Consider the following 19,272-nt stretch of genomic DNA (forward strand, 5'->3'; position numbering starts at 1 on the left):
ACATCCTCTCTAAAGGGGACAGTCACGTCTTTGCCCTGGTCAAATGTCTATGGGTCAGATTCTGCTTATGGGACACCACTTTGCAACATCCGAGGTCACCTAATTGTTCTCAAAAATCCTTTTAAGCCCTAATATCCTAGGTTTAGCTCAGAGGATATTTTAAACCCTCTGAGGGTAAGGGTAAGTAAAGGTTGATAAACGTTGTAATCTGGCATTGGGCAGTTAAGTACTCAGTTAACCTTTATTTAGCAAAATCTCGAAGAATTTAAGTCCACGAAGTGGATAGCTTTTATTTTTTTCATTTTATTTTTAAAAATTATTTATTTGTTTATTTATTATTATTTTTGGCTTCATTGGGTCTTTGTTGCTGCACGCGGGCTTTCTCTAGTTGCGGTGAGCGGGGGCTACTCTTCGTTGCGGTGCGCAGGTTTCTCATTGCGGTGGCTTGTCTTGTTGCGGAGCACAGGCTCTAGGCACACAGGCTTCAGTAGTTGCAGCACACAGGTTCAGTAGTTGTGGCGCACGGGCTTAGTTGCTCCATGGCATGTGGGATCTTCCTGGACCAGGGATCGAACCCATGTCCCCTGCACTGGCAGGCAGATTCTTAACCACTGCGCCACCAGGGAAGTCCCTGGATAGCTTTTAAAGAGGACTGTTACTTTTTAATTCATTTTTCCTAAGCCATAAACTTTTATTTTCACTCAAAAATTGATTAAAAGTGAAGTCTGGGGAATAACTACAGCTAGCAGAAATCAGGAACTCCAAAAATTTACAAATTATGCAGTGATTCATTTAGCTTTTTTTGATATTTAAATAGAAGTGGCTGATTAGCACCTGGTTAGCTGAACTCTATCTAGTAAAGAACCATCTGGTTAGCTGGTATACTGAACTCTATCTAGTAAGGAACCATCTAGGGTTCACCATGTTTAATGTGTGTAAAACTGAGTTCATTCCACCTTTACAAGCAAAATCCACACATTTCAGGACTGCAATTTTTTAAAATGTTAGCTACGCTTGTTACCTGTTTGTCAAAATTTCCCTACCCATAAATTTGTTAGTAATATATATGTACACACACTTTCTTTCAGTACAATAATTATCAAACACTTATCCAACACCATGCTAGACCTTATTGGGGCTATGAAAGAAATAAAAACAGGAGCTTCCCAATCAGAGTATAAAGTCTCACTATGGAAACAAGATACACATACAAAAGTTCAATAAAACAAAACAGTATTAGAACGTATGAGAGAAATATAATCATAGGGCAACTTTTCTTAATCTTTGAGGGGGTCATAGACCCCTCTGAATGTGATGAAAGCTAAAGAGGTGGGGCCATGTTACTAAGAGGACTTTATCCTGAGGGTAATTAGTGGGGAGCTGCAAAACGCTCTGAGCAGGGCAAGAGATAAGGCAAATCTCCCAGGTAATGTTCAGGATGGGCTGAAGGATTAGAGGCCAGGTTAGGGATGTGTTACTACTAACATCTCAGGATACAAAGCCAGAAGCATTTGCTTAGAGCAAATACTTGTGACAACGGAACAAGTTATCGAACTTCTTATAAGCTGAGGTAGGTGGGATGTTAAAGAGATTTAAGGCAGCACATATTAATTTGCATGACTGTGGTGATAGTTCCCATTTTTATAAAAAAACATTAAAACAACTGGCCTCTACATGGTAGTCTTTAGATAAATATTCGTTGAAAAATAAAAAAACTGAGCAAAGGATAAAAAGGTATGTACACTCCATTTTATAAAAGATAAACACAAAGTCAACCCATGCTTCCCCGTATGTGTATACTCACATAAACGATCTTTAGATGCCACGGAAGTAGAATCACAAATGTAAGGATACCTGGTTGACCACTCTATTTTTATTATTTTTTTTTAAGATTTTTTTTTTGATGTGGTCCATTTTAAAAGTCTTTATTGAATTTGTTACTATACTGCTTCTGTTTTATGTTTTGGCTTTTTTGGCCGCAAGCCATGTGGGATCTTAGCTCCCTGACCAGGGACCGAACCCGCACTCCCTGCACTGGAAGGTGAAGTCTTAACCACTGGACCGCCAGGGAAGTCCCGACTACTCTATTTTAAAAAGGCTGGTCAGAGGAATGGCGAAGTTACCTCCCATAAATAAGAGTCAGAATATAATTTAGAGAAAATTCTATAATCTCTCAGCAGAGGGTTAAGACCAGGAACCTAGGCTCAAATCCATGCTCTGCAACTTTCCAGCAATCTAGCTGGGTGACTACGCCAAGTTATCCTTGACCCTCAGAGTAACAGGGATCCCGATACTCTTTGCGTCTACAAGTGGTGAGGAAGAACCAATGAGGTAAAACCTATAAAAGCACTTTGTGTAATACCTGGGACAGAGACTGAATCACCTTCATCGGCACTGTACTATCCATCGTAGTATAAAATACAAAAACCCTCACTTGATCCCATATCCCCTTCTAGCTACCAACTCATTTCTTTGTTCATTTTTAGCAAAAAATCTCAAAAGGGCTGTCTAGACCCCTTGTTTGCAATTCTTCACTCTACTTGCACCTACTCCAATCAGGCTTTTCTAGCTAGCCACTCACCCAAACTGCTCTTGTCAGGGGCACCAAGCAGCACCCTCTAGCCAAATCCTGTGGTCAATTCTCAGCCCCTACCTCAAGTTCCTGGAGCTCTCAGCAGCACCCATAACTCCCTCCTGTAACTCTCTTCCCTTAGCCTCAGGCTCTCTTCCTACCTCACTAGTTGATCGGCCTCACCTCCTTGACTTCCAAACACTGGCTGCCAGGCCTCAGGGCACAGCCCACTGACCGCTGCTTTCCTATCTACTCCCCAAGTGAGTTTACCCAGACCAAGGAAGCTTAATAACTCTCCAGTTTATATTTCCAGCTAACTGCCTTCTACACATCTCCGTTTATATGCCTCATAGGCCTCTCCAACTTAAAACAATTCCAAACAAAACTCCCTTGCACTCCTCAAAAAACAAAAAGTACCCACTCTTCGATCTCAGTATATAGCACAAACAGATTTCTCTGGCTAGAAATCTTGGAGTTATGATAAGAGATCTTTCTCTTATACCCCATACCTAACCCATTTCCAAATATATCCCCAATACAATCATCTTCACCATTCCCACTGCAACCACTGTTAAGTTAGATCCCATCACTCCCCTTCTCAAAGCCCTCCACTGGCTCTCCCTTACAACTAGCATCTAAACTCCTTACCTCACCTACAGAGTCCTACCTGTTTCTCCAACATCATTTCCTGCCACCTTTCCCTTGCTCCTCACCCTCCTTCAGCCATACCATCCTTTCTGAAGTTCCTGAAGAGGCAACCTGACTTTGCTTTTGCACCTGATGTTGCCTCACCCCAGAATTCTCTGTCCCCGAGCTGGGAATGGCTGGCTGGCTGGCTCCCTTATTCTTCATCTAAGCTCCAACTTCCCATTCCCTTATCTTGCTTTATTTTTCTTCACAGCATCATTACCACTTGACATTTTAAGTGTATTCTCTTCCACTTCATTAGTTGTTTACTGTCTGTCTCTCCCATGTGAACATAAACACCCTGAGAATAAAACTTCATCTGTTTTGTTCACTGCTGAACTTCCAATACGTCAAAGAGTGCTTTGCCAAAGCATGCACTCAAACGCTTGCTGAATAAATGAATGGTGGCCGGGTGTTAGCTAGGGATGTTATTTCAGAATGAATAATGCTCAACGTCACAAAATTCTAACTCTGGTTTATTTCTGGAAATACAGCAGGGAAGCATTCATAGCACTATTAAAAGGAAGTCTAATATTAAAAAGATTATCAAAGGGGCTTAGTATGGATTTCAAATAGCCCAAGAAAAGTTATACATTAAATTTTAAATATGATGATCTTAAGAAGAAACACAAATCTTCAACTCGGAGCTGGGGAGTCTGCGGAGGTCCTCTAAGAGCCCCCTTACCCCCAGCCCCATGCTCCTTTACGTTCACACAATGTCTGTGCTGTACCTTTTCTTTTTCTTTAAATTTCATTTTCTTTCTTTTTTTGTTGTCTGACTCACTCTTGGAGCTTCTCAAGTTAGAGTTGTGACTCATTCAATTCTACCTCCCCAGAATCTGGTATGCTACCTGGCATGTAATGGTACTCAATAAATGTTTCCTGATTGAAGAAAAGGCAGTACCTCTTCCTTTCCTACTGTAACCTCTCATACGGTCTACTGTGGCCAAAATACCATATAACTGAGATACCTTAACAAAGATAAGGTTCTTTGTTTTGAGATAATTAAAATTTGATAAGTAGTTTTATTTTTTAATGAAGTGTGATCAAGACTTTTAGAGAAACGTTTTTTTAATGAGGGAAAACTGTTTTTTTTCCCCACACCACACAAGTCAAGGATTCTTCATTACAAATTGAACTTTGTTTCATGAAATATATATGAAAGCATGTTACTGATATTTCAAACCATTTAGAAACTGCATACAAAGTTAATACATCAATATTTTCTACAAAGCAAGAGCATTTAACTCCAAATGGCCTAACTCCAATATTTTCTACAAAGCAAGAACATTTGACTCCAAATAACCCTTGTTCTAGAACCTCAGGAGCTACCCCAGGGACATAAATCCAAATATTGGTGGAGTTCAGAGCTCCTGCAGACCTTGTGAGTGTATCAGTCACAGGGAGGACTTCATTCCATCTCAAATGGAGAGAATAAGCTCAAAATCATGACACGTTAAACAAAAGACTTCAGTGAATATATTAAAAATTAAATCCAGGTATGTCAAAAACCAGAAGCATAACAGATCAGAAAAACTCAGTGATACTCTAACATATTTTCTTCCTATGGCACTTTAATCCATTGAATCAAGCTAAATTTTAAGGTTCCTAAAATTTGTGTGTTAATCTGACACCTAAAAGGCAGCTGAAGGAACAGCTTCAAGAGGCAATAGAGGATGTAAAAATGGACTCTTGTTAATCTTAATAAACTATAACTATTAAAAGGTTAGCTATGAAAATGTTAAGATAACTCTACCAAGGTGCTAAAATAACGCAGTAACCCAAGATTTTTAAAAAGAAAACATTTGTTCCTGTTACTTCAGAATTCTTTTTTCCGGAAGGATTTTTCCTGGATTTGTGTCAGTATCAAAAGTCAGCCAGTTTTTCTCCTGGCTAAATATAAACTGAAAAGTCAGCAGCTGCAGGATATTACAAAGAAAATATGACAACCAGGTTAAAAAAGTATGAATATTTGATAGGGTTTTACACCATGTCCTAGTAAAACATTTAATGCAGTAATTTGAAACACAGCAACATATTAAAATATTTGTGGTACAAAACGGATTTTGAAGCCCTTTAAAACATCTTTTTGGGAAAAGCATTGTCACAAAGCAGCGGCTATTACAGCATGCCAATCTTGGAAAACCCTGGCCTGGCCTGGGTCTTGATTTAAAATGGCGGAGCCTCACAGGTTTCTCCGGGAAAGAAAGCTGCTAGTTGAAACTGGTCTGGTTGCCCATTCAGGGAAGACAGTGAACTGAGCTAGGAGTCTGGTGCTGCTACCATTCTGAAAATAAGGAGGCCTGGAAGGTGATGCACCTGGATTAAACGTTCTCGAAAAGTGGGCATAAAGTCAGGGGCAGGTAACTTTTGTTTCTGAGCAACTGGCAAGTGCAGTGCAGTCTGGGTGCCTGGTTAGGGCCTGTCCAGAGGAGCATATTTCTTCTCTCCTTCTACACAACAATGATTCTCCAAGTATGGTCCCCAGACCTGCAGCCTACACATCACCTGGGAACCGGCTAGAAATGTAAATTCTCAGGCCACACACCAGAACACTACACTACATTACGCCATAGAGCTATCGAATCTGAAACTGAGGGTGGAGCCCAGCAATCTAACAAGCCCCCCAGGTGATACTAATATATACTAGTTTGAGAATCACTGATCTGGGGGAAGAAACAGCGGCAATCTATCATTCTTTACAGTCTAGACAATGTGACAACAAACAGCTGGTGACAAGATGCAAGACCCTGTGTTTCTCTGCTGCTAGGGTGACCAAGGCCAAAGATCAAATTTTATCTGAAAGGGGTGGAGACAAAGAATAAGGTGTGGTAAGTGCCTCAGGACAGTCAGGGAAGGAGAGAAGGAGTTAATTCCATGCTGAAGTCCGTCTATAAATGCCAACTAATCAGGACAAGAGCTTTCCTTTTTGAAAAGCTGAACAGGCACTTTTGCTTCTGCCCTATCAGATATAATGTTTCTCCAAATATGTCAAATTTATATATTTGGCTACATCAAGATGAGAACCTGGATTAATTCACTGCAACATTCAATATTTATTGAGCACCTACTCTATGTCAGGGACTATGTGGGTGCTAGGGGCATAGCAGAGAACAAGGATTATTCCTGCCCTACTGCAAAGGCACAGAAATGTGGAAAAACAAACAAGAAACCTTCAGATAAGGTTATGCACTTTAGAACAGAACAGAGATATGATAATGAGTGAGAAGACTATATTGAAAGGGGTGGGCAGGGATGGACTTTCTGGAGAGCTGAGACCTGAAGAAGGAGAAGCAGGCAGTCACAGGCAGGCAGAGCATTCCTAAAAGGGGAAGAGCAAGGGCACAGGTGTGCACATCACGTGAGCTCAGGGGTAGGCAAGGCCAAGGCCATGGAGGCCCTTGTGGGCCATGGAAAAGAGATGGATTTTATTCTAAGTGCAGCAGGAAGGGCTTTCTGCAGAGAGTGGCAGTTTCTGCTTTCTTGTCTGTAAAAAACCATTCTGCCTCCTCTACAGAGAATGGATTAGAAAAGGGCAAGACTGGAAGCAGGAGGCTTTTGTAGTCTTTTAGGCAAGAGAAAGGTGGTACTGGTAGGACAAGAACGACAATAATGCCGATGGAGAGAAGGAGGATTTTTGGCATCTATTCTGGGGTTACACCTACTGAACTTGTACGGGGTGAACGTGACAATGAAGAAAGAATCATACTTGGTGTCATTACTACCCACCCATGAAAGAACTAATCCGCCAAGGCAGGAATGTCAACAGACCTGCCAATGGCTGAAGGAACTTGAGATGCCTAGCTGGAGAACAGGCAATGGGGGGCTGGAAAAATGCTAATATGGACAAGGGCATATGTCCTGGAGCAGAGCTGTCCCAGTTCTGTACCCTGGTTTGCAAGTCACTGGCTCTGAGCTTCAGGCAAGTCATTTCTCCTCTCTGGGCCTCAGTTTCCTCACCTTCACAATAGATACCTGCTTCAAAGCGTTGCTGTCAGAAACGAGATGATGTATTTAATACAGTGTCTACCCATAGTTAGCCTTAGAAGTGCAGCTTAAAAAGAAGTCTGAAGGGCTTGCATGTCAATGAAGACAAGGACTGACTTTGTACATGACATGAGGGGGCCCTAAGCCCAACGAGTGTTGAGTTATTGAGTGTAAAGTATAAGCAAGAGCAAGAAGTGGCCTTCACTCTCATTAGACAGCACATTACCCAGAATGGGTAAAATGTGGCCAGGGATGCTATAAAAAGAGTTCCTGCTACAGGTGGCAGACGCTTCTCATTAAAGCCTGTTCTCTCATCAAGATTAAATACGCCAAGACTGAGGAAGAGCACATGCCTGAATCCATGACTTTCCATTTCCTTCCTAAGGCACTGGAGCAGGTTGGGGAAGGAACTGGAGTCAAAAGCCCCTGGGCTCTAATCTGAGCGTCACCACTCCTCAGGCAGCCATCAATCTCCTTCAGGAATATTGGGGGGCCAATACTTCCCCTGGTGAGCTCACTAGGTTGTGGAGAGTTGGATGAGATGACATAGCAGGTTAAGTCGAAGTACTAGGAAACCTCTAAACCACTTTACGTAATATAAAAGTAACAGTGTTAACATCTCTACTTCACCAAATGTGCTGCTCTATACTTCCCTGGGGCCTTTCAGAATCAAAGAGAGGATTCCTGGGACTTCCCTGGTGGCGCAGTGGTTAAGAATCCGCCTGCCAATGCAGGGGACACGGGTTCGATCCCTAGTCCGGGAAGATCCCACATGCTGCGGAGTAACTAAGCCCGTGAGCCACAACTACTGAGCCTGCGCTCTAGAGCCTGTGAGCTGCAACTACTGAGCCCACATGCTGCAACTACTGAGCCCACATGCTGCAACTACTGAAGCCCGTGCGCCTAGAGCCCATGCTCTGCAACGAGAGAAGCCACTGCAATGAGAAGCCCGAGCACTGCAACTAGAGAAAGCCCGTGCGCAGCAACAAAGACCCAACGCAGCCCAAAATAAATAAATAAAGGTGTCTACTCTTTAAAAAAAAAAAGAAAGAAAGAAAAAAGATTTCTGACTTTATATTCTATATTCTACATTTATCAAACTACTGTAGAGCTACACTTCAGCTGAGAGAGAGGGAGGGAGGAAGAGAATATGGTGGGGGGAAGAGGGTGGTTTTAAAGTTATTGTGAAAGGGAAAATCATGATCATCAAATTGACCCTGGCAATCCATAAGAGGAACAATAGATTGTAGTGGCCCAACAAAGCGTTTCCCCTCCATCACTAGAGCAGACTGCTGTTTCTTCAGCTGCGTACAACATGAAGACGTTCTCATGAAAGCAGGGCCCATGTTGTACAAAAGGCACTTAGCTACAACTGGCACAAGAAGATGCTCACACAGTGAGACACACGGGAACGAGACCAGCTAAGAGACTACCGGTTCTCATCTGCCAGCTCCAGCTCTTTCTAGGCAACTCCCTTGAATGGAATGGAAGACTACTAACCTCCACTGCCCATCTGGTTAAATGTTCATAAGAGGAGTGAGTGTATGCGGCCACACCAACGTATGCGAATTTAAAATGTAAAGGGCTTACTTTGCTGGCACTCCGTTTCTGGTTTACTGTCAGGGCAGCCTGTGGGATGCTGGGGGAGAGGAAAGATCTGGCAGCCAAGGGCTACTCTTTGAGGCCCTGCAATCCTGGCCAAGGCAGGAGGAAGTCACCTGTCACAACACAAGCATCCTGAGGATTCCAGTGGGTTTTCCACAGTTCCACCCCTCTAAGATCTATGAGGAAATCACACACTGCAGAAGCAAAGGAGGTGGGAAGCTGCTGTCACCAAGTGTTGAAAGCAGTGACCACAAAAAACTAAGTTCAGCCTTTACAGGAACTCAAAGGCTTCACAGCTGTTTCCTGGCAACCAGGGGCAGAGATTAATCAAGAGGTTTGTTCTAAACCTAAGGAAGGCCTCAGGGCCCCTGACCACACCTGAAAGACTTCTCAGGGTTAGAAAGCAGAGAGGCCTGTACACTCATTTTAGTTTAACCCAAATATGATCTTTCTGCTCCCTCCCTTAGCACTCTGCACTCTTCTTACTGCCTGGGAGCAATGGTCAGATCTTGTCATTCCTCTCTTAAGACTCTCATTCATTCATTCAACAAACATTTACTGAACGTTTACTTCAGACCAGGTACTTGTTCAATGGCTTTCTTCCACACTGAATAAAATCCAAACTCATCTCTCTCTCCAACTCATCTCTTTAACAAGCCTCCCTTGCACACGGAGGCCTTCAGCTTGTTCTTTCAACATGCCAAGCTCAGTCCTGCCACAGGGCCTTTCCACTCAGCCTCCCCGTCCCCTGCCTGTGACACACACTGTTGGCTCCTTCCATCATTTGTCTCAGTTCAAATACCCCCCCTTGGAGAAGCCTTCCCTGACCACCTCTCCAGATACTACATCACACAATTTCCTTCATAGCGTTTACTGTTATCTGAAATCTTAATTATTTACTCCTTTAATGGGCTTCTGACTTGAATAGAAGCTCCTCAAGGACAGGGGCTATGTCCATCTTGTCCACTATTCACAGCAAATTCTTAATAAATACCTGCTGAATAAACAAAGGAGTTCTGGGAAGCCCTTTATTTATTTATTTATTTTTTTGCAGTACGCGGGCCTCTCACTGTTGTGGCCTCTCCCGTTGCGAAGCACAGGCTCCGGACGCGCAGGCCCAGTGGCCATGGCTCACGGGCCCAGCTGCTCCGCGGCATACGGGATCCTCCCGGACCGGGGCACGAACCCGCGCCCCCTGCACCGGCAGGCAGACTCCCAACCACTGCACCACCAGGGAAGCCCCTGGGAAGCCCATTTTAAGGCACCTCAAAACCTCTTCCATGTTATCTAAACCATGCCAAGTGCTCTTGTATGCCACTAGACAGCAGCTGACGATGGTTTATCTGACTACCACAGCATTTATGAAGCACTCTTCAACTGGCAGGGCTTCAAGAAGTTAGAATTAAGGAGCTGTTAAACCGGATTACAGGTAGCCAATCTCAAGTGATTGCCAAGGGGCTGAGTTGCAAAGCCATCACAACGCTGGCTGCTGCAGGCACAGTGTACCCCCAGTTCAGAGCAACCTGGCAGGGGTGTTATTCTCATGAGACGTGTCCCACAGCAGTCTGGCCTGACTCAGCCTCTCTCTTCTGAGAATGTCTGTAGCAGTCTCTTTGTAAATGAACTGACTCAGCACTGTTCCAACTGAAACCAAACCTAGGAAAAAGATGTGTGGTTTCCTCATCCTCCAGGAAGACCCCACTGCTTTAAGTGTAAAAGGCAGCTTGGGGTAGGTGACTTCAGTCAGATCCCCTACTTCCAATTCCTTCAATTCCCACTCTAACAATCAAACAAAGATGGCCCCTTGGGATACTAGAGGAGTAACATCCTGGAAAGACAGACTCCCCTCACCCTGCTCGCTTTGGGTCACCAACCCTCTCCTAACAGTGCTGCTGCGGCCTTAAACAGCTGGAGGATTTCAGTACCCAGGCAGGTGGGCCTGTTCGTTTCCTCCATCAGCCGGTCACCCACTGTCACCTCATCTGGGAGGACTTCACTGGCCAATTTCACTGCCAGGCACCTCAGGGGACACCCTCCTCACCAAAAGGGGGACACTCTGTTACTCCCAAATTCTGCACTTCCAGAATCTGACTCTCTTGCCTCATCAGCCCCTCTGCGGGACCTTCCCCAGACAATCATCACCCTGCCTCTTCCAGAAGGCCACCTGAGTCCATCCCCTGATGCCCAGCTGTGAGTGTTAGCTCTGAAACAGATCCTTCAGGATTTGATCCTCTGGTGCATCTTAGGAACACTGAATCCAGTCTCACAATCAATGCTCCTTCCCTTTACCTACCAGGGCCTGGAAGAACTCCCCCTGGCCCACAGCGTAGCCCCCTCCTTCCCTCTTGTACCTCAGCTTTCTTCTCCAGTCACCCAAAACTTCCCATTTTATTTGTTCCTCTCCCCATAACCCATCCAGCCACTGGGGAACTTCTGAGCTGAACTCCCATATGTTACCAACACCCGAAAGAGTGGGAGAGAGACAGTCTCCATAAAACAGACACTCCTAGGGTACGCTTTCCTCACCCAACAAAGGAGATTTTTCTTCTCTAAAAAGAACATCTCTGAAACCTGACCTTTTCCCACTCTCACCCACTGCATGGGGCTCCCTTCCCCAGACAGACACCTCCAGGGCTCCCAACTCATCTGTTCTTCACCCAATATCGCAAGCTTCCACTAACCGCCCTACTCGGAGCTTGCCTCCTAAAACCTAACATCTATCTCCAAAACTAGGGGCCTGGTAACGATGGGGTCATTTCACTTTCAGCTGCTCCAACCAAATCCCTCTGGAATCTGAGAAATCCCTTTCCTCTTCTCACGTATCCTATGGAGATACCCTTCATCCCCCCAAAGTAGCCACCCCAAGACTCCCCCTTTCTAATCAACATAAAAATTTCCTCAGCTAACCCAATCCCCCAAACTAACACTGGAGCCCTGCCCTTTACCAATGGGGGATCCTCTCAGTCACCCCTCAGGATGCTGTTTTCTTCCCTCATCCATCCTGAGGGGCTTCTCCGAAGTCCCCGCCAAACGGACATCCCAAGGCTCCTCCCCCCACCCGGACACCCAGCACCCAAATAAAGGACTTCCATCCATTTTGGGGCGCCTCCTCGTTCTCAAGGGGACCCCTCGATCTCCCCTAAAGAGCCGCCAGCCCCGATCTCCTCGGCAGTGCCTCTGGGCTCGCCCCTCACCCGCTCTGGCCGCTCCTCTGCGCCGCGGGACCCGGCCCTTCCTCTCAGCAGGGCCCTCACGCCGCCCGGGGGAGCCTCTGGGCCTCGCCGCGCCGCCCACAGGCCCCACAGGCCCCTCAGGCCCCCGCCCGTGCTTCCGGCCACCGCCTGCTCCTGCTCCCCACTCAGGCCTTCTGGGTCGCCGCCACGGGGCCCAGGGGACAGAGGCATCGCAGAGGCCCTGGCCCCGCAGCAAGGGCCTTCGCGGGTCCCCGGCCCCCGGCCCGAGCCCATGCACCCTCGGCCGGCCGGGTCCGGCGCCCCCGCTCACCCGAGCCCGTGGTGGCTGCCATCTTGCGTCGCTGTCGCTCAAAGGCCGGCCCCTTCTTCACCCCCCACCCGTTCTCCGGGCTCTTCTGCGCATGCGTGTGCGCACACGCAGACGCCTCCGCTGACGCCCGCTCCGAGGACTGCGCGACCCGTTGCCGGGAAGGTATTTTTTCCTGCCCTTTTAGAGAGAGGAAATGTTTGCATGCGTGAGGGCCCAGCAACCTGCAAGGCCCTCCAGGCTCTGGTGCGAGGGAGGTATTGAGGTGCTTGGTGGGGAGGGCAAGGGGGATCAGACTTGGAAGGGTGTGACCGTGAAAGAAAAAGAAAAGAAAGCTTTTAAAAAGCGCCTATTGTCACAACCTATAATGGAATATAATCTGCAAAAAAACCCCCACCAAAACCCAAAAACCTGAATCACTATGCTGTACACCTGAAACTAACACAATATTGTAAGTCAACTATACTTCAATAAATATAAATAAATAGATGCAAGTTTATAATATTTTTAAAAAGCACCTATTTTGGGCTTCCGTGGTGGCGCAGTGGTTGAGAATCCGCCTGCCGATGCAGGGGACACGGGTTCGTGCCCCGGTCCGCGAAGATCCCACATGCCGCGAAACGGCAGGGCCCGTGAGCCATGGCCGCTGAGCCTGCGCGTCCGGAGCCTGTGCTCCGCAACAGGAGAGGCCACAATAGTGAGAGGCCCACGTACTGCAAAAATAAATAAATAAAAAGAATAAAAAGCACCTATTTTGCCTGGGGCATTTTCCTATCTAGTTGGATCCTCACAACAACATCTCTACCAGTTCGGGCTTAAAGTGAAACATGAAGGCGAGAGGGATTAAGCCATTTATCTAAACTCAGCTGTTAAATGACTGAGTCAGAATTTGAACCCAAGCCAGATGTCTTGCTTCCAAGATCGATGCTCCCAGGCCAGAAGGGGCTTGTAGAAGGGCAGCTAAATGATTTGGGGCATTAAGGTGGCAGGGAAAGCATTCACTCATTCATTCATTCATTCACTCTTTCACTCAATCCATTCATTCCATCGAACAAATATTTACTAAGCATCTACTATGTGCCAGATGCTGTCATAGGTGCTGGGGATGGATATACATCCCTGAAGAAGCAAGCTCCTGCTCTCGTGGGCTTAGATTTTAGTCGGAGATAGGAAGCAAATAAACAAATAGGGAAAAACATAACTATAATAGGATAGAGAATAAACCAGAGAAGAAGTGGTCAGGGAGGGCCTCCTATGGAAGTCACATTTCAACAGCGACCTGAATGATGAGAAGGAGGTAGAGGGAATGGCATGTGCAAAGGCCCTGGAAACACATACTTGCAAATGTTAAATCCAAGAAGTGACTCCTCTATGACAAATGGTCTGAGAAGCTCTTATATGGATATGGAAACAGGCTGAGAGAGGTGAAAGGATTGCCTCAAGGCAACACAGCTGAACACTGGCTGAGAAATGACCAGGACTTTCAATACAGAGGAACAAGGAAGCTGGAAGCCTTCACCCAGTGCATCCAATTCATCACCTTGTTCTGACAGAATGCCTCCTAAGCATCTCTCTACTCCATCCACTTGTCTCCCACTTGGATGATCCCAGCAGCCTCCATTCTTGCCCCCATGTTCCATTCACCTAAACCTTTCAGTAGCTCCCCATTCCCATGGGATAAAATACAGACTCTACAAATTGAGTGACCAAAGAATTATCATCCAACAATGACAATCAGCAGATTGAAAGGGGGCCTAGTACGACCTTGCTGGGACAACAACCAGGAATCTCCAGGGCAAACCTGGATGGTTAACCACCCTACCCACAATGCCCTGCACCTAGGCCAGGACTAGGATGGGGTCAGTGAGGGGTCTAGGGCGCCAAATTTAAGGAGGCTTTCACTCTCCGATCCAGGCTCTGCACTTGCACCACCCTTCAAATGCGAGCCTCCCTAAAATCTGCACCCTGGGTGCCTCACTTTCCCCCTTCCCTGGCACTGCCTGCACCTCTGAGACTTGCTGTACCTCTCCAGTTACACTGCCCCTTTTCAAGGCCTCTGGAACACATGTCCTCTCCCTCCTCACGGCCATTGCCTGTGCTGTTCCCAGTCATTGCCCGCTCAGGGAAACTTTCCTTGATTTCTCCCACCAGGTCAAATTCAGCCATAATTGACGCTCCAAGTGCCACGTGCATCTTCTTCCCAGCACTGGCCACATGGAATCATCTTGACATTATTCCGTGTATCACGTGATTCAAGTTTACCTTGAGGAGCACAGAAAATATTTGCCCTGGACTTTGGGTCACAGTAAAAAGTCATACTGCAAGTGGGAAGCATTTGGGCTCCTAAGGTGGACTCACCTCTGGCGTGAAATTTTCTGGGTTCGAGTCCTCTTTCACCACTCACTTTGCTGTGTGACTTGAGGCAAGGGACTTGAACCCCTCCTGGCATCAATTTCCCCTTCTGAAAAGGGGGATGACGGTATCAACCTCATAGGGTTGCTGTGGGGATAAAATGCGTTGATAAACGCTTTGGCACCGAGAGAGAAGGGGACACTAGAAGAGCTGACATTTACCAAGCTGTCATATCCACCTCTTAATCCTCACAACTCTGTACCACAACTCCTAGGAATATCCCCGATTTAGAGGTGAGAAAACAGACTCAGAGATAACAGGTGGAGGAGTGGCGATTAAAACACAAGCCTCTTATCCATGATGCTGATAAATGTTTACTTGCGTAGATCCCGTGGTTCCCGTGGGGAATTTCTGTCAAGCAAATTGACAATAAAGCGAATTTCTACACAGAGCGCCTCGCAGGAAGACTAGATTAAGCACGGCAGCCCGAGGCATGCTGGTAATTATAGGCCAGCGGGGTCGCGGAGCCTGCTGGGAGTTGTAGTCCTCCCCGTACTAAAGCGCTCTCGGACAGGCTCCGCCCCCTCCCCTGTGGTCGCCACCAGTCCCCAGAGCGGGATTCTTCTGGCCCCTGCGCCCCATTCCCTCTCTGCCCTTGAGCTGGTAGCTTCAGCTGTCGCGGATGTGAGTCCTGTTTTATCGGATTCGGGGGAAGATTAAAATGGCTAATAGAACTAAAGAATTTAGAAAATGGCTTGACACAGAGCGAGTGCTATATAAGTATTAGCTGCTGCCATTATTACTACAATATTATTATTATTATTTCCTCAATGACCCTTGCAAAGTAGCTGTTGTTATCTCCACATTTGTCAGATGTGGAAACAGACTCGGCGGAGTAAGATGGCCTTCCTAGGGTCACACAAGAAAGGAGTAAATTCAGGTTTGTAATCCAGTTCTTTTAACTCTGCGGCACTTGATGTTTCCTGTGTGGTGAGGGAGCTGAAGCCTGGAAAGTTTGAAGCAAAACGTAGGCGGGTTTGCATTTTTACAAAGTGCAGCCTGGCTGCCTCAAGGAAATTGAATTGGGCGGCAGCAAGACTGGAGGTGAGGGGTCCAGAGAGGAGGTGTGTTGGACACTGCTGACTGCCAGTCCAGTCATGACCTTCCGTGCTCACAGAAGCCTGATTTTGCTTAGGAGGCTGAACGTCCAGGTGTGAATCCAAGCCAATCACAGGCACTGCCATTCCCTTTTGCCAGTGGTTGGTCCAGGGGTGTGCCTGTGATCTAGTTCTTTCTGGCCAGTGGAGTTGGGGAGGAGGTGTTTGGAAAGTTTCCCTCTTCTGAAAATAGCTGGGGAGAAAGCCTTTTTTGTCCCCTTTCCTCCTTCCTATATATGAGGTTATGATGATTGGAGCTGTGGCAATCATATAGATACCATGAGGCACAAGCCTGAGGCTGAAAAGCCAACACACCAAAGATGACAGCACAGAAAGATGGCAAGAGCTAGATAGGACCTGGATGATGTAGTTGAGCAGTTGAACAAATCCCAGGGCTGCCTACCTGTAAGCTTCTTAAGACGTGATAATAAATGTCATTACTGCTTAAACTGCTCTTAAAAGTAAGTTGTTATCTACAGCCAAGGAAGCTGGCACAGTGTTCCAGGAAAGAGATATATGGACTTGGACTGTTCCACAGCATTCACTCAAGAACACTGTTCTCAACAAGGTGGGAAAACATCCGGGGAGTTCTGGAATCTCTGAGATGTGAAAGGCATGAATAGCTTGAAAAAGATATTGAAAATGTAAAAAATGCAATATACTTTACAAGACCTACAATATCATTTTTTAGAGCAATACTTCTCAAACTCTAATGTGCAGGTAAATCACTAGCAGTTTTGTTTAAATGCAGATTCTGATTCTGTAGGGGTGAGGGGTGCTTGAGATCCTGCATTTCCCACAGCCTCCTAGGGGATGCCGATGCTGAGGCACAGACCACACTTCGAGTAGCGAGGTTGTGGATAACATTATAAAGTTTTATGTTTATATTTTCAATTCATAGTTAAGAAAAAACCCCAAATTCATCCTATAGTTTTTATAATACAAACTACAGAAAGTAAAGCTGAGGAACTGTTGACGGGAAGGGTCATGGGCACCCAGAAGACAGAGGATCCCTGGGGAGGGGTCTGTGGTGGATGGGATGTGCGACACATTTGTTCGTGGCATTTCATGGCACATACATGGAGTTATGCCCCCCTGGGGTGTGTCTGAAGTATAGCATTAAGATATTTAATGTTTGATGTAGTTGCTAAAATACACAACCAAAAAGGGATAGGAGTGGGTAGGTAGGGGGTAATGGTACAATTAATTTATTCCTATATTGATGGACATCTGGGTCATTTCCATTGGCTTCTTCCTATACAATTTATTTCTATAATGTCTGAATTTTGTATCATCTGTTTTGTGGTCAATGAAAAAGGAGTAAAAACCAGGGGTCTGGGATGGGGGGAAAACCAAAAGGATGTTTCCTTAATTTATAAAGAGCCCTTGCAACTCATTAAGAAAAAGAGATCCCAAAGGAAAGATGATAATCATAGCAAACGTGTATGGAGCATTTAGTATGTTCCAGGAACATAGTGTTTTGCATATATTAATTCATTTAATCTTCACAATGACCCTATGAGTTAGGTTCCCATCTCACGGATGAGGAAACTGAGACACAGAAAGATTAAGTAACTTGCCCAAAGTCACATGCTTGTAAGTGGCAAAGCTGGGATTTGAACCCTAAGCTCTTAACCATTACTGTCCTGCCTCCCCCCCAAAATCAGAAAAGAACATGTACAGAGAAAGGAAATGTGATAAGATACCCAATCTCACTCAACATATTGTATTTCAGTGATTCTAAGACGCAAATTTTTATATTCAAACATCTCTGAAATCAGGATGGATGGTACAATCAATGATATCTTAGATTCAATGAAATACAGTAAGAGAAATGCAAATTAAAACCACCTATCAGATTGGCAAAGAACAAAACACTCGATAACACTCTTTGTTGGCAAGGGTGTGAGGCAACTGGCACTCTCAAAAGTTCTGAGAGTTTAAATGGGCACGGCCTTGGTGGAAGGCAACTTTGGCATAAGCTATCAAAATGCAGCACACAGACATCCCTGACCTAGCAATGACCCAGACCCTGACCCAGAAATTGACCCCTCAGGTCTACTGGCCCTTATGAGCGAAGACTTAAGTTCTCTGATGCACACAACAGCAGTTTGTATTACCCCAAAATGAAAATTATCTCAAAATTCAACGAGCGATGAGTTAAAAAAGAAAGGTCCATCCTGAAGTTGGAATGTTATACAGCTGTATAAAGGAATAAGGAAGCATTGATATATACTATCCCCAAAACATATTAAATGAAAAAAGGCAAGGTGCAGAACTGTGTATATAATATTCTACCTATTGTGTGAAAAGAGGGGGGACAGACATGACTCTGTGCCTATGTAAGCGACTTGCAAGGGTCTTATCAAAATGATGGGGAAGAGAAATGAGGGCTTGGGGGAACATGAATGGGGAGCACTCTAGACCTGGAGTTGGTAAATTTTTTTCTGTAAAGGGCCAGATAGTAAATATTTTAGGTTTTGTGGGTCGTTTGGTCTCTTGACTCTGCTGCTGTATTGAAAAAGCAGCCATAGACAATATGCAAATGAATGGCTGTGTGTCAGTAAAACTTTACGATTGACACTGAATTTGAATGTCGTGTGTTAGGAAATATTCTTTATTCTCCCCACTATTAAAAAGAAAATGCTAATGGGGAACAGTAGAAAAACAGGTGGGACAGATCTGGTCTACTGGCCAGTCAGCTGACCCCTGTATTGTTTATTATTCCTTACGTTGTGCATGCATTACCTATTACAAAATCATGTTTAAAGGGTTAGCTTGAAATTTTTAGATTTATCAGAAGGGGGTGGGGTTAATGTTGGGAGCAGGCGCCCTGCCCAGACCCCCTCTAAGGACAAGTCAGCAAAGGGGGGGGGCGATGCGTGACGTTTCGCAGTGGAGCTGGAAACCCATGTATTTGCTCTGCACTGCCACCTGCCCCACTCCACCACCAGATAGCAGCACAAATCCGCCCAAAATCAGGCCGTCCCTGCTCCAGCTGGGAAGTTACGGGCAGAAACTGGCCTATATACCTGTTCTGTTTTGCCCACGGTATGTTTAAAGAACGGAGCCAGCATTGAACAAATCTGGATTTTCTGGCTCCTCTTTACTCAACTGATCTAAGTAGCAGCTGCCCTCTGGGGCCTGATGTCTCCAGGGCATCTCAGTCCTCAGTGTTAGCTGCTGTTTCTCATCCTGATGTGTTGCTGCTTTCTCATAGGAGACACGTTTCTCACTGGCCACCTGCCTCCTCACCTCCCTCCCTCCACTGGGGCTGCAGGTGCGTGTGAAAGCTTGCTAGAGCTCAGCGTTAGATCAGGGCTCAGATTCCAGCCCTGCTACCTACCATCTGTGTGATGTTTGGTATGTTATTTGACCTCTGTGCCTGTTTCCTCATTTGGAAAAAATGGG

At 45.7% G+C, this 19,272-nt stretch overlaps 1 protein-coding gene across 3 annotated transcripts in view; it reads right to left on the bottom strand.

Annotated features, from left to right (window-relative positions):
• The window catches only part of UBE2V1 (ubiquitin conjugating enzyme E2 V1), a 34,380-nt gene extending 19,037 nt beyond the window's left edge, over nucleotides 1-15,343 (bottom strand). For 2 of the 3 annotated variants that reach the window (XM_089897059.1, XM_022597391.2), the window contains exon 1: nucleotides 12,356-12,460. In XM_089897059.1, the coding sequence (XP_089753185.1) occupies nucleotides 12,356-12,377 (22 nt within the window). In that variant the 5' untranslated portion in view covers nucleotides 12,378-12,460. Of the gene's footprint in view, nucleotides 1-12,355; nucleotides 12,461-14,710 lie in introns of those variants that run through there. The other variant, XM_089897060.1, reaches the window with a different exon arrangement.
• Nucleotides 15,344-19,272: the final 3,929 nt, after the last annotated feature.

This window comes from Delphinapterus leucas, chromosome 15 (assembly GCF_059928025.1).
Source record: "Delphinapterus leucas isolate spDelLeu-1000000601 "Yukka" chromosome 15, BTC_Dleu_Yukka2, whole genome shotgun sequence".
Lineage (NCBI taxonomy): Eukaryota > Metazoa > Chordata > Mammalia > Artiodactyla > Monodontidae > Delphinapterus > Delphinapterus leucas.